Source organism: Phacochoerus africanus, chromosome 1, assembly GCF_016906955.1.
Source record: "Phacochoerus africanus isolate WHEZ1 chromosome 1, ROS_Pafr_v1, whole genome shotgun sequence".
NCBI classification, from domain to species: domain Eukaryota; kingdom Metazoa; phylum Chordata; class Mammalia; order Artiodactyla; family Suidae; genus Phacochoerus; species Phacochoerus africanus.
In genome coordinates this window covers 145,659,453-145,686,469 of record NC_062544.1, presented here as the reverse complement: position 1 = coordinate 145,686,469, position 27,017 = coordinate 145,659,453, and the positions used below count along the sequence as shown (strand labels likewise).

Sequence of the window (27,017 nt, the reverse complement as noted above, 5' to 3'; positions counted from 1 at the left end):
TGCTCCATAGAACAGCTGCTTTCCTGAGTGCTGTCTCTTGAGCCCTGTGTATATGGGACTAAAAGTGGTGGTGAGAAAACCCAAGAACTAGGAAAACAGAGGAGCAGAGAGGGCACGTGAGAGAACAGTGTTAGTTCCTTCCTGGCTCCCACTCACCCTCAGAGCTCTGCACTTTTGAGTGCTGGATCTGGTTGACCAACTAGTCATTTAACACTGCTAGATAGATAGCAGTAAGTTCCATGGAGGAAACATGGTGTCTGGGATTTACTGCATGGCGTCCCCAGCACTTGTGCCTCCAGCTCTTTATTTATTCATTCCTCCAAAAATAGATTTCCAGAGTGCATGACAGGTGCTGGTTTTTGACAATGGGAGTATAGCCATGGAGACAGGTATGATGCTGGTCCTAGGTAGCCTATATGTCCAATTAGAAGGGCGAGGAAATAAACCAGCAGAGAGAGAAAATAATTCCAGATAGTGTTAATGCCAAGAAACTAATTAAAGGGGGGGTAGAGAATGGCTGGAGGTGGGCAGGGCTGGTTTGGCTTAGCTGGTAAGGAGAGCCATCTCCGAGGGGATAGTATTTGAGTAGAAGCCAGCCATGCAGTCCAGGTGGAGAGAATGGCAAGCATAAATGTCTAATATTTGAGGAAGGATAATGTGACTGGACAGGAATGAGCCAGGAGGATGGGATTAGAGACACAGGTGGTAGAAATTCAGTGTCGAAAGAAATTAACAATGTGTATTGAGCACATACAATATACAAACCCAACTTTGACTGACACCTGCCTTTAAGGGTAAACACTTTCCCTTAAAGATATACTATGAAAAAACTGAATCTCAGGAAAAGGATCCCAGTCTCCCCACATTAATTCCCATTTTGGATGAGGGAGCCCCTCTAATTCCTTCAGTTTTATCAGTTGCTGTTTTGTCATTACTGTCAGGTATCAAGGTCTCCTCTTTGTTATGGCCTTGTAGAAACACATAAAAAATGAGATTGCTGGGAGTTCCCGTCATGGCTCAGTGGTAACAAATCCAACTAGTATCCATGAGGATGCAGGTTTGATCCCTGGCCTCACTCATTGGATTAAGGATCCAGCGATGCCTTGAGCTGTGGTGTAGGTCACAGACACGGCTTGGATCTGGCATTGCTGTGGCTGTGGTGTAGGCCAGCAGCTCTGATTTGACCCCTAGCCTGGGAACCTCCATATGCCATGGGTTCATCATCAAAAGACAAAAAAAAAAAAAAAATTAAGATCGTTGCAGTTCCCTCGTGGCACAGAGGGTTAAGGATCTGGTATTGTCACTGCAGCAGCTCAGACTGCTGCTGTGGAGTAGGTTTGATTCCTGGCCTGGGAACTTCCACCTGCCACAGTGGCAGCCCCCTCCCCAAAATGAGATTGTCTTTCTTTAATAAATTAATCTCCCCCAAACTCCATGATCCCAAGCCAACAGTCACTCAAGACTCTAGCTTTTCTGGAAGGAAAAAGACATCTGTGATGGTGAAAGGAGTGCTTGGAATCTCTGTGGCTGTTAAACTCCAATGGCACTTTGTCAGCTACCTGGGACCAGTGCAACTCGTGAGCTCAGTAGTCAGCATTCACTACCCACTTATTTGATTGCGTTGAGCTGTGGGTTAAACTGGAAGTTTTTCACTGGCCCAGTGTTGATATAAACTTCTTGTTTCCTTTAAGCCCAAACAGGAGATCATAGACATTTAAAGCAGGATGCTGCTGAAGATTTTGGCCTGCTCAAGTTCATTGCAAAAGCTCCTTTTGGGCTTCTGCCAGGAGACAATCATTGGGAATGACTCTGTTACAAAGGATGGTGGGAGAAAGAGACAAGCAGTGGGGAGAGTTGTGGGTGTTCCCAGTGGTCTGATGAACTCAAAGCATTTTCTCTCTTTCTCTCCTTCTCTCACTCACTCTCTCTCTCTCTCTTTTTTTTTTTTCTTATTTATTTCTTTTAGGGCTCCAGCAGCAAGGGATCTTCAGAGTGCCAGGATCTCAGGTTGAAGTCAATGACATCAAAAATTCCTTTGAGAGAGGTAAGGTGTGGCGTGATCATCTCATCTCCAGCTTGAGTCCAGAGGAAGACAGGGCAGGTGTTAACACATGTCTTAGCACAGGGTGCTGGGTGGCTTTTATCGACATCTCTTCCCAATTTCACCTTCAGCGACTTCACCTTGGCAGCTTGAGATCAGGCAAGGTGGGAGTATTTACACCATAGAAACTGGCAAACACTAAGACCTTTGATTTTTCTTTCTCCCCTCCAAAGAGCTAGCTGTTGAACATTTGCTACCATACATGGGTGGCCTTCTCTGGTGAGCTCTGGAGTGGTGGCTGGGAAAGAGGGCCTTAGAATCATTATTCCAGTCTCTAAAGACTTCTGTGTTGGAAGAAGATAGATAATATGGAGTGGCTTAGCATTGCCTATTTCCTACTTCTTCTTCTTTTTTTTTTTTTTTTTTGGCCATACCCACACCACAGCCGCAACTCAAGCTGCTGCAGTGACAACACCGGATCCTTAACCTACTGAGCCACATGGAAACTCCTAATTCTGACACTTTTATGTGGAATTTTTGGCAAAGCTACCCTTTAGGAGGAAGAGACCATACACTCCCCCTACCCTCATGGAGGTTACCTAGTTTCCACTTCTTATGAGAAATGAAGTGGCCACAAGAATGCAGCTTATTTGGTCTTGCCTCCCTTGGCCTCAGATCCCTGATGGGGACAGATGGCTAGTGACAGTGTCCATGCAAAGTAAGGACTTACTAGGATGAGGAAAAGCTTGGTTCTTCCTATACCTCTGCATTTTTATACCAGTGTTTGTCTCACTGCTACAGTGGAACTGAGAGCCTGTGCATTTTCAGTCAAGGAAACATTTTCCGACATCATGCTCCCTGTTTATTGAATGAAGCTTATCTCATGAGGAAGAGGGGGTTGGTATGTGGGCACCCAAGATGTTGCTTAGCTTAACAGCACCTGGAAGCGTCACATCTCCAGAGTTACCCTCCACTCTGATTTACTATCTTCTTCTCTGAGTGCTTAGATGTTAAGTTTGGTTTGAGGACCCCAATTCCAAACCCATTCCCCACAGTACATCCCATCCAAATTTACAAAGCATTTCTCACCATTCTACATGATCCTCCTAATAGCCTTGGAAGGTGTACAGTTTGTCCCTGTTGGTGGTGCTCTGGGCAAGCCTCTCTCCAGGATTCAAGTCCTAGAATTCTCCCAACTCATTGCCAGGCCACCACTGGAGCACCTGCCCCCTGAGCAGGCTCATCCTCCCTGCCCTGCCACTTTCATCGGGAGATCTAGCTGGCCCATGGAGGGAGCATCCTGTCAGTCCCAGATGGTCACCACTGTAGCCACCAGCACAGAGCTTTGCAGCCCTAGGCACTTTGGCTTGGAACCAAGATTTGGCTGGATGTGTCTCTCAGTGGCCTCCTAGGGTCCTGAGGAGCTTAGGTTTTGGAGTCCTCTCCAGAATCCTAGGCACTTAGAATGTCGAGAGGGCCCCAGAATTGCCCTGCCTCAAGCTCCTACTCATGCATTTATTCAGCAAGCCTGCGCTGAGCCCTGTACTCTGCTTGGTAAGAGACTAGGGCCTGGAAATATGACAAGAAGAAAAAACAAGTCACTGCCAACAGGGAACCAGCTTAGAAAACAGACACACAATCAGTGCAGGATGGAGTAAGCACTGGGTAGCACAGGAGCCCCCAGCCCAGCTTGGGTGGAAGGAGGGCACAACAGCAAAGCTTGGGAAGGCTTCCTGGAAGAGGAAATGCCTAAACTGAGGCCTGAAGAGTAAGAGTCAGGGGAAGCAAGGAAAGGGTGTTCTAGACCAAGGAAAAGCATGCGCAAAGCCCGCAAAGTGAGCAGTATCTTCCCTCCACCCTGCAGCCCTGTCAGCATCCATGATGGAATTGTCATCCATCATTTTCCTGAGCTAGTGGCAGCCTGGCAGCCAGCCAGGGTTTTGTGTCTTCACTTCCCCCAACTCCCTAGCACCCCTGCTGCCATGTTCATTGTAGGGGAAGAGAGCCATGATCTGGACCTTTTGCTGGTTCCATCCTTCTGGACATATCCCTTTATACAGAGTCCCTTGTATCTCATGGGTAAACCCACTCCCCACCAGCCTCAGGACTGCCCCCCTAAGGCCCCTGTATTTTCTCCCTTGCCCTTGTCTTCTAAGTACCCTTGTTGTCCCGGCAGCCAGGCATGAGCCCCACCTCAGTGGGCTGCTTTCTTCCCTTCCTGACGTGATTTCTAAGGTCAGCACCTTCTGTCACTTGCTTGAGTGCTTGCAGGAGTGATGTGCGCATTAGAATTCTCTGCTCTGACAAGCCTTGGACCGAGAGGATCACCCGACCCAGAACTCAGCTGCAGATACTGTCTCTGCTTTTTCTTTGCCTCATCTATGCTCCTCTCCCTCTTACTTTCTTTCCAGAAGGAATCTCTTTCTCTTGCCAGCCTCATCCTTCTGCTCCACCTGAGCCTACAAGGAAGCATGGCTTATTCTAGAAGAAGGGTTACTGGGATGTCTCTTTTAGAAAAGCCTGTTCTGGCTTCTCTGGGCTAGTGCCCAGATTTCACCCTCATTACTTTCTTCTTCTTGATGTTCACCACCCAACTGCCCTGGGTCTGGGCTCCTGACTGGCTGACCCTCAGAGGACCTTCTCCCCCAACTCCTGAAACTGGCTTGCCTCTCCCAGGCTCTCTGTGCATCCTCCACAGCCCCCAGCAGCCAGGGGACCCGAACCCACTCCTCATGGCCCCTGTGCTCTAACTTGTGACAGAACTTTCTCTTTAAGCCAATACATCGTGTGTTTTTCCTTTCTTCCTTTTACTTTTAAAGTTTTAAACCTTTTAGTCTCTATAGGGTGCATGTCCTTTGCCACTTGTTCAAAAAGATGTGGGTCTTTTCTTCCTTGGCCCCCTTCCTTCTCTCTCTGGGGGAAGTTCTTGCCTAAATTCCTTGCATAAGGCTGTTGAGAGGAGCACAGATCTCTTTTCCTTAAGCTTCTGAAAAATTACATGTTGGAAATCCATTCTTGGCTTATTATTCCTAAACCCACTTTCTTTCTCTGATATTAGTCAACCATGGTTTAAGTTGATATGATTATTATTATTATTATATTTTGCTGTCAATACATCTTAAATTCACCACTCACATTTTGAGTGAAAATGAAAGCACCATGAAAAGGCAGGAATCAGTGGCTGTGCTGTAGAGAGAGCCATGGGTCACTGTTGTCTCCTAGGCTAGTGTTCTGCCTCTCTTTCCCACCACAAGCCAATCCCCTGTCCTCTTTGTATGGAAAGGTGGAAGAGTTGCCTATGGTCTCTCCTTATATGGAAGGGTGCCTGGAAAGGGAGTCAGTGGCCCCTTTGCCTTTCACAGATGAAGATGGGGTTTGGATTTGGGGCTGAAGTCATTGCATGTAGGGGCTGAAACATTCTGGACTCTGGACCTGGCCTTTCTGAGATCTGTTTCATATCCCAGAAGGAGTGTTGCCAGGAGATACTGGAAGGGGTTGTCACATTGCAGAGCTGGCAGGATCATGGTACAGAGACCTGCCCTTGAGGGACTACCTGCAGGCTTCCTGCTCTGGCCCCATCCATCTGCATGTTCCCCTAGAGCCAGAAGTGCACACTGTGTGTTCACACTCTGCCCTGAATACAGCCCTGCCTTCAGTCCTTTGGCAGTGCCAGGCAACCAGCTGAGAGCAGGCTGCAGGCAGAGCTGTTTGGTAATGATTCTACCTCTCCCAGGACAGTAGCTAGCATAGTGGAAATACAGCCTTCTCTCAGACTTGCCTAGAATTTTATCTCTTCTCTTCCTCCTGGAGGAAGCCATCATTCACATACTTCTTTCTGCTCATCTTGAGCTCTGGAATTCCATTCACTTCTGGAGCCCAAATTGGCTAGCATTTCAGAGAGCCAAAAGCCTGGACTAGGAGGAAGGAATGTTTGCACGGCTCCTTTTATGGATGGAGTGCCTTCTGGGAGGGAGAACAAGAATGAATATGGGGCTGGGGGTGGGAGATGGGGGGTGTAAGACCAATATGGTAACCATGCTTAATAAGGGGAGCATATACAGAAGGTGAAAAAAATCCATGTGCTTTTGGATCATGAGACCACAAGAGTAATGTGTGGTACAATAGGGAAACAGCTTGATTATAATGCAGTTTTTGAACTCTCATGGTCCTCCAGAGGGATGTCAGGGCTGCTACTGGGAGAGAGGGAAGCTGAGGAGGTAGGGCTTGTACCGCTCTCTAAAGTCAACTAAGATAGCTTTGCTCTAGATGTTGAGCATCCATGGGAACTTGTTTCTTGAAAAAGAAAAAGAAAGGTTGGGATTCTACTGTAAAGGAAGAAGGGAGAGAAGAAAGGAAGATAGAAAGATGATAGAGATATAGAGAGATAGATGAGATAGGCAGGCATGCAAACAGGCAGTCAGATAGAACTGAAACCACAGATAGATGCATCATAAGACCTGGCGTCTGGTTTTGACTACGTGGGCAAGTTGTTTCATGTGTTGGGGCCTCAAGCTTCCTCGCTGAGAGAGAGTGGTGGTGCTAGAACCATGCCTCCCTTGCTGCTGTGCAGTGCTTTTGTCAGGATTAAGAGAGATCATATGCACTTCTCACTTGAAAAGTGCTACATTAGCGTAGGCAATAATTTTTTAATGTTTTCTCTTTTCCTTCTCCATGAGAAAGTCTTGTGGGGGAAACATTCTCATCTCCTCCTGTGGGAATACCTGAGAGTTGACCTACGGAACACCAGTGCCTGGGGTGATACACTTGGTTGCTTAGGCTGAGCACTGCACAAGGGTACTTGGCCATGAAGGAGCTGAAATCTGGCTCATGCCCTGGAAGCCACAAGCCCTGGTTCAGGAAGGAAGAGGGGGCGCGCTTTCTCTAATTTGCACTAAAGCATGTTGGGGCTGGCAGAGGCCCTGGCAGTGACGTTCATTCTCTTCCCACGGAGGCAAGGCGGAGTATAGAGATCCAAATGTGAATTTCCAGTTCTGCTCTTCATTGCTTGCCAGTTAGATTGCTCTGGGCTGTTCTGGGAAGAGGAGGAGGAGTTAAACAGACCTCTCCCAGCACCTTCAGGGAGGTGTCGATTGCTCCTGCTTCCTTTCCCATCGACTGGTGGTCAGCTAGCTCAGCAGCTCCTGTTAAACTGGAAAGTGCTGCTCTCCTGAGATATTTCTCCTTGTGCAATTGGCAAAAAAGTTTAACAGCATCCCATGGGCAGGGCTGTGGAAAACTAGCCTTCTCCTGTGTTTCCGGTAGGAGGAGAAAATGGTGCAGCCCCAGTGGAGGAGAATTTGGCTTTATCTGTGAAACTACACAACTATTTATCCAGCAATTCTGCTTCTAGGGACCTATCACAGAGACCCACCTCCACAGATACCAAACACATGTACAAGGTTACTTGTTGTGGCAATATTTGTAACAGCAAAAGATTGGAATATCAATCCATAGGAGAGTGGTTGACTAAATTATAGTCTATCCATGAAATAGAGCACTTTGCAAACATTAAAAAAAAAAAAAAAGATGAGGAAGAGCTATGAACTGACATAAAGGGCTTTCCAGGATTTACTGTTAAGAGAAGAAACAGGTACGTGTAGTAGTAGAGTATGTGACTTATATTTTGTTTAAGAAATAAGGGAACATAAAAAATTTGCATATATGTGTTTGCTTACTTTTGCAAAAAGACAGCAGGACAAACCAGAGACTAAATGAAAATGGTTGAATGAAAGGTGTAGCGGGGAGAAGGATTGTAAACAACTTTTTATCTGGTTTTAACTCTCGGACCACGTGGATGCTTTATATTTTCAAAACAGCAATTTCGTTATGGCCACACCTGTGTTATATGGAAGTTCCTGGACCAGGGATTGAGTCTGAACCACATCTGTGACCTATGCCATAGCTGCAGTAACACCAGATCCTTTAACCCACTGCACTTGGTGGGGCATTGAACCTGTGCCCCTGCAGCGACCCAGGCTGCACCACACTGGGAACTCCAAGTAGCGAATTTTTTTAAAAAGGATTTCTAAAAAAGTAAAATCTCTAAACTTGAACATAAATAGAAACAATTAAGCTGTATTACCAGACTGGTGACCACACAGAGAGTAACTTTTCTTTCTTTCTTTTCTTTTCTTTTCTTTTCTTTTTTTTTTTTTTTTTTTTTTGTCATTTTAGGGCTGCACCCACTGTATATGGAAGTTCCCAGGCTAGGGGTTGAATTGGAGCTGCAGCTGCCAGCCTATGCCTCAGCCACAGCAACGCCAGATCTGAGCCAAATCTGTGACTTATACCGCAGCTCACGGCAACACCAGATCCTTAACCCACTGAGAGAGGCCAAGGATTGAACCGCTGTCCTCACGGATACCAGTCATGTGTGTTACCACTGAGCCATGACGGGGACTCCAAGAGTCTCTTTTCAACATGTGCTCTGGTCATGTATTTTTTTAACAGCTCTGTTGAGTTACATACCATAAGGCTTATGCATTTTTAAAGTATACATTTCAGTATTTTCTAGTATATTTATAGAGTTGTGCGTTATCGCCATAATCTAATTTCAGAAATTTTTCATCATCATTTAAAGGAAACTTGTATCCATTTGTAGTCACTCCCTATACCCCTTACACCTCAGCCCCCAGCCCCAGGCAAACACTGATCTGTTTTCTGTCTTTTGATTATATATCTTTAGTGGGATATATTTATTTTGAGCACTTAAAAAACAAAAACAAAAGCCCTATGAGTAAATCTTAAATTTTATGTGGTAGGTTTACTGTTAGTGGTAGTATTGCAGTTAAAAATCTGAAACTATTTTATGTATATTGTAGGATAAGGCAGATACATTAAAATATTTCTTGTTAACGTTATTCAAAACAAGATTTTCACTGTAAGAAATACGAAATGCAAAACAAATTAAATGAAGGTAAAGAAAACCTTATATCATGAATTGGAAATATTAGTATGAACTTTGAAAAAATGTGTGTATGTATATTCTAGCTCTATCTACTGAAAGAGCCTTAAAAGCTCTTTATAACACTCCTGTAGCAGTGGGCACACCTAGAACCTAGAGCTTGGTTTCTAAATACCACTCCCTACAAAAAGCAAGCAGAGCTCCTTGGAGAAATGTTTGATTCCAGATCAGGATCAGGGAAAGTACAAGGTGATTCAGGGACATCTTTTATGCCAGAAAGCAAGGAAGTATTCAATAGAGATCACATCAAAAGGACACAAGAAAGGACTCTCCCTTACCAAATTTGGGAACAGTCTGAGTATCCCAGTGAAGAGTGGTGTAGTGGACTAACACACTGAATTAAAAATTACAAAAACAAGTCTATAAAATGTTCAAAAATAAGAGGAAGGTGAAGGGAACATGGGGAAAGCTCTCCTTTATGGAACAATGCCAGCTAATAATTTTAGATAGAATGACAGAATCACAAAACCACCATTTCATTGCAACCCAGAGTAATAATTGACTTGGGCAAAAATTATCATTGGATGCTCAAAGCACTGTGTAAAATACATTGAGCATGGTGATTTGCACATAGATCACTTATTTTTTACAAAAACATTTTATATTTTGCACTTACTATTACAAAGGAGAAAAATACTTTTACAATGCAGAAATCTGAAGACCACCATCTTAATACAGTGGTCACACATCTCCCATGTAGTATTCTTGCCCAGAATATTTAACCTGGCTGTAATCATGAGGAAATAATCAGACAAATCTAGAATGTGAGGCATTCTATAAGGCAGTTGGCCTGAACTCTTCAAAAAAGTCAGTATTATGAAAAGCAAACAGTGAAAAATTTGCGGGTCTATTTTACCTTCAGAAGACTAAAGAAGTGTAACAACTGAATGAATTCTGTGAACATTAAGTAGATCTTCACTTTTGAAAAAGTCTATGAAAGATATGGGGCCACTGGGAATGTTTGAGTGTAGTTTGTACATGAGGTGGTAGTTTGGCACTCTCGTTCATTTTCTTAGGTGTCACAACATTGTGTGGTTAGGTAGGGGAATATCCTTATGCTCAGGAGAAATGTGTTGAAATATTTAGCAGTGGAGTGTTGTAATTCTACAAAATACTCCAAATAATTGAGCAATAATAAACTTAAGCAGAGAAAGAGAAAGCAAATACGGCAAGAGTGTAAGTGAAGGGTGATGGATGTTCATTATTTTAATTTTACAACATTTCTATAGATTTGAATAGTTTCAAACTCACTTGCAGGGAGAATGCTGAGCTTGCTCTATTGGGGAGGCTGTCACATCTGCTTGTCCTCCAGTCCAGGGCTGGCCACGTCACCTCCTCTGCCATCTGTACATACCCTACCTCCTTGCCAAGCTGAATCATCATCTCCTGTTTCCTCTTAGGCGAAGACCCCCTTGTAGATGATCAAAATGAACGAGACATCAATTCAGTCGCTGGTGTTCTAAAACTGTATTTCCGAGGACTGGAAAACCCACTCTTTCCTAAGGAAAGGTTTCAAGATTTGATATCCACTATTAGTAAGTATTTCCCAGGTGGAATGATCAATTCCTTGACAAATCTTTATTGAAGTTGCGCTCCAGGCTCATCACTGTGCTAGGCACGCAGAAGGGGATACGTGAAAGAAGCTGTACAGCTCTTGTCCTCCTCAAACTTAAAACTTCGTTGTGGAAATGTATGGTTTATGATTTATGATAGAAGGGCTATTTGGCCTGGTACACCTCGGTATAGGAGGAGCTCAGAAAAGAAGAGGCAGAGGGAGGCTTGGTTTCTCAGATCACATCTGAGGGACAATGATGTGAATAGAGTCTTCCTGGAGGAGTAGACTCAGGAATCCTGGGAAGAGCTAGGGACACACAGATCAGTGGGACCAGCAGGAGGGTGTCACAGCCAGAACATGGTGTAAGAGGCTGGAAGGGTTAAATGGAGCAGGAAAGGGAAGACCATGATTGCCTTGCCAGGACTTAGCGCTTTCCCTCTTAGATAATGGGGAGCCATGGAAAATGGGGGAGTGAGGTCAGCAACATGCAAATGAGGGAAATGATGCAAATAATTTGACTGGGGACTTCCTATGATGTTGCTAGCCATCAGAGTCCTTCTTGGCTTGTGCTTCTGTAGAAAAGGTAGGAGCCCAATCTAGGGGCTGAAGTAAAGGCACTTTGACTGTAAGATGCCAAAATCCAAGGCAACTTTTTGGGAATGTTTTTAAAAATAAACTTTTAATCTTAGAATATTAGAATGTTAGCCTTTTGGAAAACTAAGCCTTTTTAAAAAAAAAAAAAAATAAATAAACTCTTGGAGTTCCTGTCGTGGCTCGGCGATACCCAACTGATATCCATGAGGATGTGGGTTCGATCCCTGGCCTCCCTCAGTGGGTTATGAATCTGGCATTGCTGTGAGCACTGGTGTAGGTCACAGATGCAACTTGTTGCCATTGCTTTGGCTGTGGCATAGGCCAGCGGCTACAACTCCTATTCAATCCCGAGCCTAAGAACTTATATGCCATGGATGTGGCCTTAAAAAGACAAAACAAACAAATACACACTCTTTGGTTTGATTTACAGAAAAGTTTCCCCACACCCAGTTTCACTAGGGATGCTTCTCACAATGTTCTGAGAGATATTTGCAGCTGGGAAAATGCCCCAGGAGGTGACGACAGCCAAGGGAGGGTTGAACCCTCTTATTTGCCTTGTGTGAGAGACCTCCTCCACCATCCTTCTGCCCTCCACTGCTTCCTGCTTGTCTTTCTGGATCCACTTCAGGCTCCAAATCACTTCCCAGAAATTCCAGGCCACACAGGCCCAAACCTATCTCAGCCCCGTGTCTCTTGCTCAGCTAGTGTTTGCAGAAGCTCCAATAGCCCAGTTGCTGAGCAGGGCCCTGATTGGACAAGCTGTTCAGTCTCTGGTACAAGGTCATGGCATTGTATACCTTGGATCATAGTATGAGCAAGCAGATCCCTCCTCAGTTCCCTCCCCAAGCCTCTGGTTACATTAAGGACCCATCCACATCCATATTCCTGCTAAACAGAGAGAGCTGGGCCTCAGTCTCAGAAACTTTTGTATAAAACAATGTCCACCTATAATTTGGTAGCTTTGTTTCGCTTTCATTGTATCTGTTCTTATGTTACCTTCTAATATGGCAAGTGATCCTGGATTCTCATTTACAGAGTAAGGTAAAGTCTCCTTATTAATAAATGGTGGCAGAGGTGGTCTAGGGCACTGTGACTAAAGCTGAGGACATGGAGGAGGCTGGATGAGGGGCAATAGACTTGACAGGTGTGCAAGAGCCTTCAACTCTGAATGGAGACCGAGGTGAGGCTTCCTAGAGGCAGATCTTGATGGTAGGCTGGAGTATACCAGGCATAGAAGAGAGGTCACCTGTGAAGACCCAGGGATGGAGAGCTTCTGTGTAAGGGGCCCTACACAGTGCACTACTGGATTTTGGGTAGAACTGTCCCTTGTTGTGCATCCACACATTCAGGACACTTAGCATCTTGGGCCCTGAATCCCAAATGCACCCTCCAGGCACTGTGACAGCCCCAGAAAATGCCTCATGTATTGGCAAGTGCTCCAGAGGTACACTCCCACTTCATCTGAGAAATGTGGCTCTAAGTCATCTTCAGATACTTTGAGAAGGGGCAGCAGCTGGGAGATGAGGCAGGCAAGGTTGGTTCAAGCCCCATCATAGAGGGCCTTGGATACAGAGGAGAAAGAGTGTAAATTGTGGTTTTTTTTGGGGGGGGGGTGTATTTTCAAGGGAACATGGTGATGGAATGTGAAGGCTAGAGAGGGGAGGGCTTGTTGCATGAGGAAAACATGTTTTTCTCTGAGAAAGAAACTGATATGGGTTTATACATTAGCCAGATAATCATTGAAACTTTGATAGCTCACTCTTAGCACGAGCCTTCTCTATCTACAGAGAAAAGCCCACAAAGCACTTTTTTCTCCTTTGCAAACCCACTTTGTTGCCCCCCTCCCTGGCCTGACAAATAAAAATACCAATGTCTGTCTCTCTAGGGCTGACCTGAAAACAGGGGTCAGAGATGAAATCCTAAGCATCAGCCAGGCTCGTTGACCAACATATATCTTGAGAGGTGGTTATTTAGTCAGCGTTCATTTCATGAGCCAGGCCTGTACTGCAGCTAGTGTTTATAAACAGTTTAATAAAGCATGGTCCCTGCCTGTATTTGTCAGGACTTGCAGATTGCAGGTGACAGAAACTCACCTTATGGTGACTTAACCCATAAAAGGGAAGGTATTGGCTCACACCCCTAAAAGTTTAGGCCCTGCCAGACCCAGCACTCACATGACATCTGCAGGAATCTCTCCCCTCCATCTCTGGACTGACTTCACTCCCAGGCAGGATATTCTTTCCTGGGAGCCCCCAGTGCTCTGCTACCCAGTTTCAATAAGGAACTTCTGTCTAGGTTTCTTCAGTGAAGTCCCAAGGATCAACCCCAGTTGGTTCTGATTAAGCCACAGAGCCTTCCCTGGGTCCAGGCCTGTGGCCTGGAGAATAAAGTGCTCTGATTGGCCAGGTCAGGGTCACATGTCAGTGCCTGGAACTGAGAGTAGAACTGCCTCTCTCTGAACCACGTGGGCTGATCTTACCTGTGGGACTCACAGATGTCCGCTACCTGGCTCTCTGAGGATGAAAGGCACCCTGAAAAGCCCCTTTATATTACAGAACTGGAGAACCCAGCTGAGAGGGTGCACCAGATCCAACAGATCCTCATCACCCTGCCCCGCGTGGTCATCGTGGTCATGAGATACCTCTTCGCTTTCCTCAATCAGTGAGTTGCCTGGCCAGGGGGTCCCCATGGACTCAGCCCTGGCCCCCTTTGGGAGGGGGTATCCTGAGGCTTTCGCAGGTGCAGTTGTTCTTAAAACAGAACATGGAACCCTTCTGAACTTGAGTAGAACCTCCAAAAGAAAGAAACCATGGGGGAGGATTCACCTTGCCCTGGTGACCTGTGATACTCCTCTCTCGCAGCCTCTCTCAGTATAGCGACGAGAATATGATGGACCCGTACAACCTGGCCATCTGCTTCGGGCCCACCCTCATGCACATCCCTGATGGGCAAGACCCTGTGTCCTGCCAGGCACACGTCAATGAAGTCATCAAAACCATTATCATCCATCATGAAGCCATCTTCCCCAGCCCCCGGGAGCTAGAGGGACCTGTGTATGAAAAATGCATGGCTGGAGGGGAAGAATATTGGTAAGATTCCATTCTCTTAATATTATTATCATCATCATTGTTATTGTTGCTGTGGAACTAGAATGGTGAGAAACTCTTTGATTTTCTTACTGCTTTTTTATCTGTACTCCCATATACATTTTCCCATTTGAGCTTCAAGGCAGCCTTATATGAGGGATAGGTTGCATCAGTCAAGACTCTTGGTTTATAAGGAACAGAAATACAGCTCAAACTGGCTTAAGCCAAACAGGAATTTACTTTTAACTAAAAAGTCTGGGATTATGGCCTCAGGTACAGCTGGATCCAGGGGTTCAACTTGTATCATCGAGAATCAGCCCTACAATTCCCAGCCCCTAGCTCTGCTTTCTTCTGCATTGGCTTCATTCTCAGGCAGCCTCTCCCCTGGTAGTTTCAACAAGGTATCTGGTAACTCTAGTTTAGAGCCCATCCTTTCAGCATCCCCAGTGGAAAAAGAACTTCTCCTTCCCAAATGTTTTAACACAAGCCCAAGAATTATTTTTCCTCCTGAGGCTTGGTTCTTGTAAACTAATCACATTGGTTAAGAGATGTAATGTTGTTGAATGCTGTGGCTGACCAGATGAGTTGCAAGTCCATCTCAGGCAGCCGGGGGTGGATAATCCCCACCTCAACTCTTTTTTGTTTGTTTGTTTTGCTTTGTTTTGTTTTTAGGGTCTCAGGTGCAGCAAATCTAAGTTCCCAGGCCAGGGATCACATCAGAGCTACAGTTGCCCGCCATAGCCACAGCCACAGCCACAGCAACACCAGATCCAAGATGCATCTGTGACCTATGCCACAGCTCACAGCAATGCTGGATCCTTAACCCACTGAGCGAGGCCAGGGATCGAACCTGCATCCTCAAGGATACTAGTCGGGTTCGTTACTGTTGAGCCACAACAGAAACTCCCCCACCTCAATTCTTGAACTGAGAATAACACTTCCTACCTTTGTCCCCTCCCACCCAGGAGTTATCAGCAAAGTTTGCTCCCTTTTTCTGAGAGCACCACACCAAGCTGACAGTGGCTAATTTGGCACCTTTCTCTGCCTGGTGTCACACTGGGTCTTGGGCAGAATATTTAAGAATCTTATCAAACTCAGGGCTGACTGCCTTCTCCAGGCTAAGACCTTCACATGTGGCGAAAATAGGACATTTTTTGTAGGTGAAGTGAAGATAGAAAATTCTGAACACCAGCTGACAGAGACCAAAGGGTTCCTACTCTCTTTTTTTCTAATCCAGGACAACACACAGCTATATATTTAGGTATTGCCTACACTGCTTTCAGCCTGGTGCCTGCAGGGGTGCTTGTCTTTTGATTGTTAAAGTGGTCCTGGACCTGGCCTTGCTTGACTCCTGTGGGAATATTTGGGCAGCTGCTTCAAAGAAGGGAAATGTTCAAGCCTCTTTGTTTCTCTGCAACACTTTCCTGCATAGAAACAGCAGGCCACAGGCTCTTTAATCTCATTTGAGGCACTGGGAGCAGGTCTGTCTCTTTTCTATAACAGAAACATTCAACAGCCAGCAAGTATGCTTTCTAGACAAAGAGAAGCTTTTAAGTTTTACTGGTTTTTTTCAGCCCATTACCAGTTTTCTTGCTGCTATATATATAGTGAGTGCTCAGGAAAGGCACCTACAGATCTTAGCGTACTCGTCAAAACACTATATACGATAACCACACTTTTCTTAATCCCAGGTGAGCCCCATGGGAAAGGAAAACTATTAATTACTTCGTAATTTAGGAGGAGTTTTCAAAGCCAAAAAGGGGGATTTGGCTGAGGGTCTCATCACAGTGACATCATCTATCCATTCACCAAATGGTTACTGAGCATCTGTCCTGGGCCAGGCCCTGGGCTAGGGGCAGGGGTGTAACCCAATCAGAATTAACTCCTGACACAGAGAGGAGGAGACAGGCAGTTCCAGAAGGAAGGGCCCTGGAGCCAGTGTCAGGAGGTTAGGAAAGGAAGAAAGAGTGACTTGACTGAGGTCTGTGGGATGAACTGCGGTTAGCCAGGTGAAAGTGGACAAAGAATGAGCAAGACCTGGAGCTTGCAATAGAATGAAAAGTGTTTTTGTATGTGCTGTTGTGTGTGACAGGGGGATGGTGAGGGAGGAGGTCCCACAGGCCAGCAGGAGCCAGGTTATGAAAAGGCCTAAGACATGTACAGAGTCTGGGCCTTATCCAGGAGAATTTTTATACTAAAGTCTGTATTCCTTTAAGTGGTATTATAAATGTCACCTCCTCCAAGAAGCCTTCCCTGATCACTCTATGTAGGTGCCCTCTGCTATTCTTGACTCTGCTCTGCAAATTTTTTCCTACATAACACATTTGAACTTGCAAGTTTTAATTCTTGGTCTGTGAGGGAAGGATCTGTGTCCATGCTACCCATCAATGCATCCCTGCTACCTAGCATGGTGTTTGGAATGTATTCATACTCGGTCAGTGGCTGGAAAACACAACTGACTGCTGACCATGTGAATGAACCGTGGCCTCAAGAATCTTATAATCCAGTGAGGGGGCAGCAGCTGGTGAAATTATCCCAGTGTGTTAATGGTTGAATTTGATGGGCCTGGAGCCACTCTACCCCCAAGCCCATGGTGGTTGCCAGCCTGCTCCCTGCCTGGCTGATGTGGACTTTGCACATGGCACCACGAGGCAGTCCTGAGGACCCCTTTCCTTAGAAGCTTTACCTGCTTCACTGAGTGCGTCGCCTCCGCCATAAGACAGGGAGCCAGGCCACATGGATGACTCTCAGTACTTCCCAAGTTCCTTTCTCTTCTGACCCGTGGTCATTCCAAAGATAAATGCCAGGGTTTGCTGCCTTCTAGATCTTGCAGAACAGTTAGGCATTGAGAGTCTTTACCAAGAAGATGGCGAGCAAATGCCAGTGCTGGGGGCAGTGGGGGGATGGGTGTGGGGTAGTATTCACAGACTCTTCCTGATGGGCAAGGGGGCCAAGGAGTTATTTTCTGTTAGAAGGACTGTAGGTAGTCAGATGGAAAAGATGGGCTGAAGTGGGTCTGGCCTGATGTGGGTCAAGGCCCAGAGGTGGGCAGGCCAACGCCAGAGGGAGGGAGGCTGAGGCAGTGTGAGGATACAGAGTCCCCAAGAGTGTGCTCCCTGTGTTTCCTTGCAGCGACAGTCCACACAGTGAGCCAGGGACCATTGATGAAGTGGACCACGACAATGGCACCGAGCCTCACACCAGTGATGAAGGTGAGTGAGGGGAAATCAGGGCAAGGAATGCATCTGGGGGCCTCTTATGGTGACTCATACCTTCCCACCCATGGGCTGCCCCCTCCAGCTTTGCAAGTCAGCTTTTCATCCTCTAGAGCAGACAAGGGCGCAGAAAGATGTCCAGTTCACAGTATCCCAGCCCGGCCTGCCTCCTCCCCTCCTGTGTCCTGCCTGGCCTGTGTGCAGATCCTAAGTGACCAGAATTTACTAGGTAGGAAGCAGGCTTGGTCCTCCATCCCTCCCGCCCTGGGGTCTGTTCTGTGCCTGGCCTGTGCTAGGATGTGGGGCACATCAATGAACCAGGCATGGGTCCTCAAGTTGCCCCAGTCTTGTCACCTGACAGATTGGGAGCAGCTCCCCACCAAGCAGAGTGTTACTGCCAGACTACAGGTGTGTCCCCTATGCAGTGGGTCCCCGAAGGCGAGGCCAAACAGTGGTGACCCAGGGAAATGTGTGCAGGTGAAGAGAGAAAGGCCAGCCTGGGCTCTGAGGGCCTCCCCAGACCTTCCACCCCTTCTAGATAAGGAAAAGAGAATCTAGCTCATCTCTCAGGAGCCTGGACTGTGTGGGAAAGTAGTCTGGATAATGTGGGTCTGGATCCAGCACTTCCATTTAGGCAGATCAGGCACAGTGCCCAGGGTCCACCGATGCTCTTAGGACCCATGAAAATATTTTAATTTAATTTTAATGTTTTAAAATAAGAAAAAAAGAATATGAGCCTCATTATATCCATCTTTATATCAATGCAGCTGTGAAATATAGTTTTTGACATTTTTTGAGTGGAGGAAGGGACCCATGCAAGTGAAGATGCCTCAGGCCTGAGAGTCTTAATGCTGTCCTTTGCTGACTGAGCACAGCCCTCCTTTCTCCCTGTGATAGTTTCACTTCTGAAAAATCATTATTTAGTTGTTCTTTTTTTAGGGGGGGGCTTTTTAAAATTTTTTTTTAATTAAAAAAAATTTTTTATTACTCAAATGAATTTATCACATCTGTAGTTGTGTAATGATTATAACAATCCAATTTCACAGGATTTCCATCCCATAACCCAAGCACATCCCCCCACCCCCCAAACTGTCTCCTCCGGAGACCATAAGTCTTTCAATGTCTGTGAGTCAGCATCTGTTCTGTGAAGAAGTTCCGTCTGTCCTTTTTTCAGATGCGACATGTCAGTGAAAGCATTTGATGTTGGTGTCTCATGTATGGCTGACTTCACTTAGTATGATAATTTCTAAATCCATCCATGTTGCTAAAAATTCTGGTATTTCATTCATTTTAAAGGCTGAGTTATATTCCATTGTGTATATGTACCACATCTTCTGGATCCACTCCTCTGTTGATGGACATTTAGGTTGTTTCCACGTCTTAGCTATTGCAAATAGTGCTGCAGTGAACATTGGAGTACATGTGTCTTTGCAAGTCGTGGTTTTCTCTGGATAGATGCCCAGGAGTGGGATTTCTGGATCAAATGGTAGTTCTATGTTTAGTTTTCTGAGGAATCTCTATACTATTTTCCACAGTAGTTGCACCAATTTACAATCCCACCAACAGTGTACTAGGGTTCCTTTTTCTCCACACCCTCTCCAGCATTTATTGTTTGCAGACTTTTGGATGATGGCCATTCTGGCCAGTGTAAGGTGGTACCTCACAGCAGTTTTGATTTGCATTTCTCTGATAATAAGTGATGTTGAACATCTTTTCATGTGTTTCTCGGCCATCCATATGTCTTCTTTGGAGAACTGTCTGTTTATATCTTCTGCCCATTTTTTGATGGGTTTTTTTTTTTTTGGTATGGAGCTGCAGGAGGTGTTTATAAATTTTGGAGATGAATCCCTTGTCATTTGATTCACGTGCAAAGATTTTCTCCCATTCTGTGGGTTGTCTTTTTGTGTTGTTTAGGGTTTCCTTTGCTGTGCAGAAACTTTTCAGTTTGATTAGGTCCCTTTTGTTTATTTTTGTTTTTATTGTCAATACTCTAAGATATTTAGCGGTTCTTTTATGTGAGTTTCTCTTGTGGAGCAATCCCTGGCCCTGCTGGCCACTGTTTTTGTCAGGAGAGCTGGGGATGTACTCAGAAGAGGTCTGTGAGTGTTGGTGAGAGAGGCAAGACTGATAAGTTTCACACTCCAGTGGGACTATGTCAGTTGCCCATCACAGAACCTCCAACTCAAACTGACTTAAGCGTAAAAGGAATTCAATCATATACTTGAAAGTCCCAGGGTAGTCATGACTTCAGGTACATCTGGATCCAGGAGCTTAGTTGATTTTGTCAGCAATGTGTCCCCATCTTGCTGTTCTGTTTCCCCCAGTGTTGGCTTCATTCTCAAGTAGGATCTCCCTGTGTGGTAGTCTCTAGAAGTTCCAGGCTTTCGGCATCCTTTTACACAAAGTCCCAAAGGAAAAGAGCTTCCTTTTCAAAATGGTTCCAAGAAAGCTCCTGAGATGGTCTTACTGCATTGCCTTCAGTCACACATCCAGGCAAAAACCAGTCATTGTGGCTTGAGAGGGAGCTGATGGATCAGGCTGGGTCACAGGGCAGGGAAGTGAATCTGGGGGTAATGTTCAGCTCTGCCAGAATCTTTAGAGGCTGAAGTCATCCTGAGCTGAGGAAAGTGTCCTACAGAGCCTTTGTTTTGAGAAGTGAAAGCTGCCACCTTCTGCTTGTTTTCAGTGGGTTGCTTTTCTCTTTCCTCCTTTTCCTCCCACCTCCAGTTCTTTGTCTCCCTCTATCACTTTTAATGGCTCCCCTTCTTGTTCTCACCATCTGTTGCTTGTTTTTTCCTGGATCTGTGTGTGCTTGCTTGTTCTAGAGCTTGCTCTCAGACTCTCTTTTTCCACTGGAGAAAACATCTCTTATCCAACAAGATAGACTGATTTTTCAGGAATAAGACCTGTCAGGGCTGCTGCTGGTAGAGAAAGACGGGCCTGTGGGGAGGCCAGTCAGGTGCCTTCTGAGGACGCTTACAGCCCACCTTCCTGGGTGGCTGATGTCACTGTCAGTTACCCTGTACCCGCTGAGTTTCCCCACAGCTCCTTACTGGAGGGTGGAAGGTGCTGTGAGCACCAGGACCAAGGAGGGGGAGGGATAGAGAACAGAGGTTGCTGCCACAGGACAAACACTGCAGGCAGGCTTCACTCCCATGGAGAGGAACCCCCAGAAAGTGCTGCCTTGACTACTCAGAGCACAGACATATAGATCCCCAGAGTGAAACAGACCAGAGCTTTATGTCTGCTGCTTCTGTAATTCTTCCTCAGGCTGCTGGTTTCTGAGGATAGCAAAGGCAGAAAGAATCATCCCGTGGCAACACCCCCGGAAGTGTCTGTTTGATGCTCCCTGAAGGCTCTTGCAGTACCCTGGTGTGGGTGGGGGTGCTCAATCACGGACATGCTTTGCATTTTCAAAGTGTTTACATTCATGCAAACTCCAGCTGAAAAAGTCACAGAAATGTTGAGCTGCAGGAACAGTCAAGGGAGCACTGGACTCTGAGACCTTACGACCATGTGATCTTTGACAAGCCACAGAACCTCTGGCCTCAGTCTCCTTGTCTATACAATGGGAATGAGAGCACCAAAAGAATTATGGCCTAGGTTAAAATGAGGGGACATACATGAAGGAGCTTAGTGCCCTGCTTGGGAAAGCTAGGTGGATAGAAAACATTCATTGACTGTGTATCCAGTATAAATCTTTCCTGATCCTGATAAAGAAACTGAGGCCAGGGAGTTCCTGTTGTGGTGCAAGGGAAACGAATCTGACTAATATCTGTGAGGATGCGGGGTTTGATCCCTGGCCTCACTCCATGGGTTAAGGATCCAGCATTGCCATGAGCTGTGGTGTAGGTCTCAGACGTGGCTCAGATCTGGCGTGCTGTGGCTGTGGTAGGCTGGCAGCTGCAGCTCCAGTTTGACCCCTAGCCTGGGAAGTTCCATATGCCTTGAGCGCAGCCCTAAAAAGCAAAAAAAAGCAAAAAACAAAAAACAAAACCCAGAAACTGAGTCCAGTGAATTTTATTGATGTAACCGTTCATTGGAAGCCTCCCCTCCTGATTTTTTGATTTTTGACCTGCTTTCCTCTAAGACATTTCATTTAGATGATCTGTCAGTTATTTTTGTTTCTCTTGAAAATATGCTGTGTGAATGGAGCCCAGCCCTTCAAAGGTTAAATGGGCCATGAAGCCACAGTTCTGTGTCCTTGTAATCAGCGGGCCACCCAATGAGTGACCAAATTGGAGGAACAAGTTTGTTGTTTTGGTGTCTCCTGCCTCTCCTGCTTCAGCAGATTCTGTACCTCACTGATGCCACTGCCCTGTCTTGAGTCCACAGCACATCCTGGGTAGGAATCTGTAAAATCCATTTTGCCTGTTCTTTTCGTCTCCAAGATTTACAAAGAAACCATGGTTAGGCTATGAACCCTTGATTATCAGAAATAAACCAAATGACAACATTAAGGCAGCCAGTCAATAACAACTGAAATGCTAAATGAGGAACCAGACTGCCAGACAAAGAAACCACTAAAATCAGCAACAGAAACATGCTCGTATATTACAATATGTCAGTTGTTATCTGAACCATCATCCTCTCATTGATTGTCCCCAAATTCTCCAAATTGCCTTTGACGCCTTCCCATCATCTACGTCTAGAATCTTTTAAGCCATGAACTCTGCACATGTCAGTGGTCTATAAATGGGTTTTTAGAGGCCCATAACTGGCAAGATTTTGTTTCTGTAGGAATATATGCCTCTGAGAACAGGTTCACAGTTTTCATCAGTTGTTCTAAGCATCGACTAGAAATCAGGGTAAGATTTTTACTTTTTTTCTAAAATATTTGTTCCCAATATCTTCTTTAATAAAGAATTTCAAACACATGAACCATAGAACCTCTGGCCTCAGTCTCCTTATCTATAAAGTTGGAGAAAAAGGTACAGTGAACACCATTGTTCCACATCTTTGTCAACACTTGTTATGATCTGACTTTTTTTAAATTGTCATTTTATTATTTATCCACAAGATTTTTTTTTTTTTTTAATGGCTGCACCCATGACATATGGAAGTTCCTGGGCTGGGAATCAAACCTGCACCTCTGCAGCAACCAGAGCTGTTGCAGTTGGATTTTTAACCCACGGTGCCACAGCAAGAACTCCCTTATTTAACTTTTTTTTAAATTACTCAATGAATTTTATTACATTTATGGTTGTACAACAAATATGACAACCCAGTCTTATAGCATTTCCATCCCAAACCCCCAGCACATCCCCCACCCCCCCCAAACTGTTTCCCTTGGAAATCATAAGTTTTTCAAAGTCTGTAAGTCAGTATCTGTTCTGCAAAGAAGTTCATTGTGTCCTTTTTTTAGATTCTACATGTAAGTGATAGCGTATGTTGGTATCTCACTGTCTGGCTAACTTCACTTAGCATGATAATTTCTAGGTCCATTCATGTTGCTGCAAATGCCATTATTTCTTTCCTTTTAATGGATGAGTAATATTCCATGGTGTATATGTACCACATCTTCTTGATCCACTCCTCTGTTGATGGACATTTAAGTTATTTCCACGTCTTGGCTGTTGTATATAGTGCTGCAATGAACATTGGAATACATATATCTTTTTGAGTCATGGTTTTCTCTGGATAGATGCCCAGGAGTGGGATTACTCGATCAAATGGTAGTTCTATGTTTAGTTTTCTGAGTAGTCTCCATACTGTTTTCCACAGTGGTTGTACCAACTTACATTACCACCAGCAGTGTAGTAGGGTTCCCTTTTCTCCACACCCTCTCCAGCATTTATTGTTTGTAGCCTTTTGGATGATGGCTATTCTGGCTGGTGTAAGGTGGTACCTCATAGTGGTTTTGATTTGCATTTTTCTCTTAATGTGTGATGTTGAACCTCTTTTCGTGTGTTTTTTTGCCATCTGTTATGTCTTCTTTGAAGAAGTGTCTGTTTAGATCTTCTGCCCATTTTTTGATGGGATTGTTTGCTTTTTTGGTATTGAGATGCAGAAGGTGCTTATAAATTTTGGAGATTAATCCTTTGTCCATCACTTCATTTGCAAATATTTTCTGCCATTCTGTGGATTGTCTTTTTGTCTTGTTTAGGGTTTCCTTTGCTGTGCAGAAACTTTTCAGTTTAATTAAGTCCCATTTGTTTATTTTTGTTCTTACTGTCATTACTCTAGGAGGTGGATCTGAGAAGATATTGCTATGGTTTATGTCAGAGAGTGTTCGGCCTATGTTTTTCTCTAAGAGTTTTCTAGTATCTGGTCTTATGTTTAGGTCTTTAATCCATTCTGAGTTTATCTTTGTGTATGGTGTTATGGAGTGTTCTAATTTCATTCTTTTACATGTGGCTATCCAGTTTTTCCAGCACCATTTATTGAAGAGGCAGTATTTTCTCCATTGTGTATTTGCCTCCTTTGTCGTAGATTAGTTGATCTTGGCCCCCCTGCATGAGTTTAATTCTGGGCTTTCTGTCCTGTTCTGCTGATCTATATTTCTCTCTTTGTTCCAGTACCATACGATTTTGATGATTGCTCCAGCACCATTTTTCTTTTTTAGGATGTCTTTGGCTATTCTGGATCTTTTGTGCTTCCAAACAAACTTTAAAATCTTTTGTCCTAGTTCTGTGAAAAATGTCCTTGGTAATTTGATAGAGATTGCACTGAATCTGTAGATTGCCTTGGGTAGTATTGTCAGTTTGGTAATATTGACTTTTCCAATCAAGAGCATGGTGTGTATTTCCATTTGTTTGTGTCATCTTTGATTTCTTTCATCAGCATCATAGTTTTCAGAGTACAGGTCTTTTGTCTCTTTAGGTAGGTTTATTCCTAAGTATTTTATTCTTTTTGATGTGATGGTAAATGGGATTGTTTCTCTGGTTTCTTGTTCTGATCTTTCATTGTTAATATATAGAAATGCAGTCGATTTCTGTGTATTACTTTTGTATCCTGCAACTTTGCTAAATTAATTGATGAACTCTAATAGTTTTCTGATAGTGTCTTTAGGATTTTCTAGGTATAGTATCATGTCATCTGCAAATAATGATAGTTTTACTTCTTCCCTTATCTAACTTTTTGATTCTAGCCATCATAGTGGGTGTGCTGTGGTATCTCTTTGAAGTTTTGATTTGCATTTCTCTCATGACTAATGATACTGAGCATCTTTTCATGTGCTTAATGGTTATTTGTATATCTTAATTGGAGAGCTGTCTCTTCAGACCTTTTGCCCAATTTAAAATTTGGTTATTTGTGTTTTTATTATTGAGTTGTAAGAGCTCTTTCTGTATTCTAGATATAAGTCGTTTGTCAGATAACCTGATTTGCATACTCTGTGGGTTACCTTTTTGCTTTCTTCATGGTGTCCTTTGAAACATAAGTTTTTTTATCTCAATGAAATTCAATTTATCAATTTTTTCTTTTGTTGCTCATGTTTCTGGTTTTATTACTAAGAATTCTATGCCAAATTCAAGTTTATGAAGATTTACCCTTTGTTTTCTTCCAAGAGATTTGTAGTTTAAGGTTTTGTGTTTAAGAAATCCATTTTGATTCATTTTGAGTTAATTTCTTACATATGGTGTGATCATTCCTTTGTGTGTGGCTATCCATTCCCAGTATCGTAAATTGAAAATATTCTTTACCCCATTGAATGATCTTGGCCCCCTTGTAAAAAATAATTTGGCCATAAATGTATGGGTTTAATTCTGGACTTTCATTTTTCTTCCATTGATCTGTATATATCCTTGTGCCAGTGCAACATTGTTTGATTGCTTTTGCTTTGTAGTAAGTTTTGAAATTGGGAGGTATGAGTCCTCTAACCTTGTTCTTCTTTTCCAAGAATTTTTGGAGTTCCTGTCGTGGCATAGCGGAAAAGAATCTGACTAGGAACCATGAGGTTGCAGGTTTGATCCCTGGCCTCGCTCAGTGGGTTAAGGATCTGTCGTTGCTGTGAGCTGTGGTGTAGGTCACAGATGCAGCTCGGATCCTGTGTTGCTATGGCTGTGGCATAGGCCAGCAGCTGCAGCTCCAATCTGACCCCTAGCCCGGGGACCTCCATATGCCTCAGGTGTGGCTCTAAAAAGCAAAGAAAAAAAGAGAATTTGTGTGTGTGTGTGTGTGTGTGTGTTTGTGTGCCTATACTGGGTTCTTTGCAATTCCATATGAATTTTAGAGTCAGTTTATCGATTTCTACCAAGTCAGGTGTGATTCTGATAGGAATTTCATTGAATTTATAGATCAATTTGGGAATAATATCATCTTAACAGTGTTATGTTTTCTGATCCATGAACAGGAGATGTTTTCCAATTTTTTAATATCTTATTTAATTTCTTTCAACAATAATTTTTTAAAAAGGAGTTCCTGTCGTGGCTCAGTCATTAACAAATCTGATAGGAACCATGAGGTTGTGGGTTCGATCCCTAGCCTCGCTCAGTGGGTTAAGGATCCAGCGTTGCCATGAGCTGTGGTGTAGGTTTCACATATGGCTCGGATACTGCATTGCTGTGGCTGTGGCTGTGGCCGGCAGCTACAGCTCCAATTAGACCCCTGGCTTGGAAACCTCCATATGCCACAGGTGCAGCCCTAAAAAAGACAAAAAATTAAAAAAAAACAATAATCTTTAGTTTTCAGAATATGAGTTTTGTACTTATTAAAATTATTCCTCACTGTTTTATTCTTTTTGATGCTAATGTAAAGGAATTGTTTTATTAATTTCATTTTCAAATTGTTCATTACAAGTATATATAAATACAATTGATTTTTAATATATTGCTCTTATATCCTGCAGTCTTGCTGAACTTGTTCATTCATTCAAATCGTTTTCACTGAATTCCTTATGATTTTCTATATATGAGATCATAGCATATATGGTTAGACATAATTTTACTTCTTCTTTTCTATTCCAGATATTTTCTTTTCCTTGCCTAAATGCCCTGGCTAGAACCACCAGTACAATGTTGATTAGAAGTGATAAGAATGGACATCTTTGTCTTTCTGCTGATCTTAGGGGGAAAGCATACAGTATTTCACCATTAAGATGATGTTAGCTATAGGTTTGTCCTAGATCCATTAAAGAAGTTAAGGAAGATCTTTTCTATTCCTAGTTTGCTGAGTGTTTTTATCATGTTGGTTTGTCAAATGTTTTTTCTTCATCTGTTGAGCTGATAATATGATTTTTTTCTTTTGTTTTTTATTCTATTGATAAATATATTACATTTATTGATTTTGAGGAGATGTTAAACCAATTTTACATTTCTTGGGTAAATTCCACTTGGATATGGGTCATAATTCTTTTTATATGTTACTGGATTCCATTTGCTAGTATTTTGTTGAGGATTTTTGTGCACATATTCGTGAGATGTTGGTCTATAGTTTTCTTGTAATATCTTTGTCTAATTCAGGTGTAAGGGTAATATTGACTTCATAAAATGAATTGAGAAGTGTTTTCTCCTCTTCCAGTTTTTGGAAGAGTTTTGTGAGGAATAGTTGTTAATTCTTTAAATGTTTGATTGGATTTAGCAGCTAAGCTATCTGGGCCTCAGCATTTCTTTGGGAGTGTTTT

At 43.9% G+C, this 27,017-nt stretch overlaps 1 protein-coding gene across 6 annotated transcripts in view; it reads left to right on the top strand.

Annotated features, from left to right (window-relative positions):
- The window catches only part of SRGAP3 (SLIT-ROBO Rho GTPase activating protein 3), a 271,415-nt gene that overhangs the window by 220,667 nt on the left and 23,731 nt on the right, over positions 1-27,017 (top strand). For 5 of the 6 annotated variants that reach the window (XR_007134877.1, XM_047779732.1, XM_047779742.1 and 2 more), the window contains exons 14-18: positions 1,967-2,044; positions 10,406-10,540; positions 13,710-13,815; positions 14,016-14,243; positions 17,373-17,452. Coding sequence is in view for 5 of the 6 variants with exons in the window: in XM_047779732.1 (XP_047635688.1) it covers positions 1,967-2,044; positions 10,406-10,540; positions 13,710-13,815; positions 14,016-14,243; positions 17,373-17,452 (627 nt within the window). In the remaining variant the exon portion in view is untranslated. Of the gene's footprint in view, positions 1-1,966; positions 2,045-10,405; positions 10,541-13,709; positions 13,816-14,015; positions 14,244-17,372; positions 17,453-27,017 lie in introns of those variants that run through there. The other variant, XM_047779767.1, reaches the window with a different exon arrangement.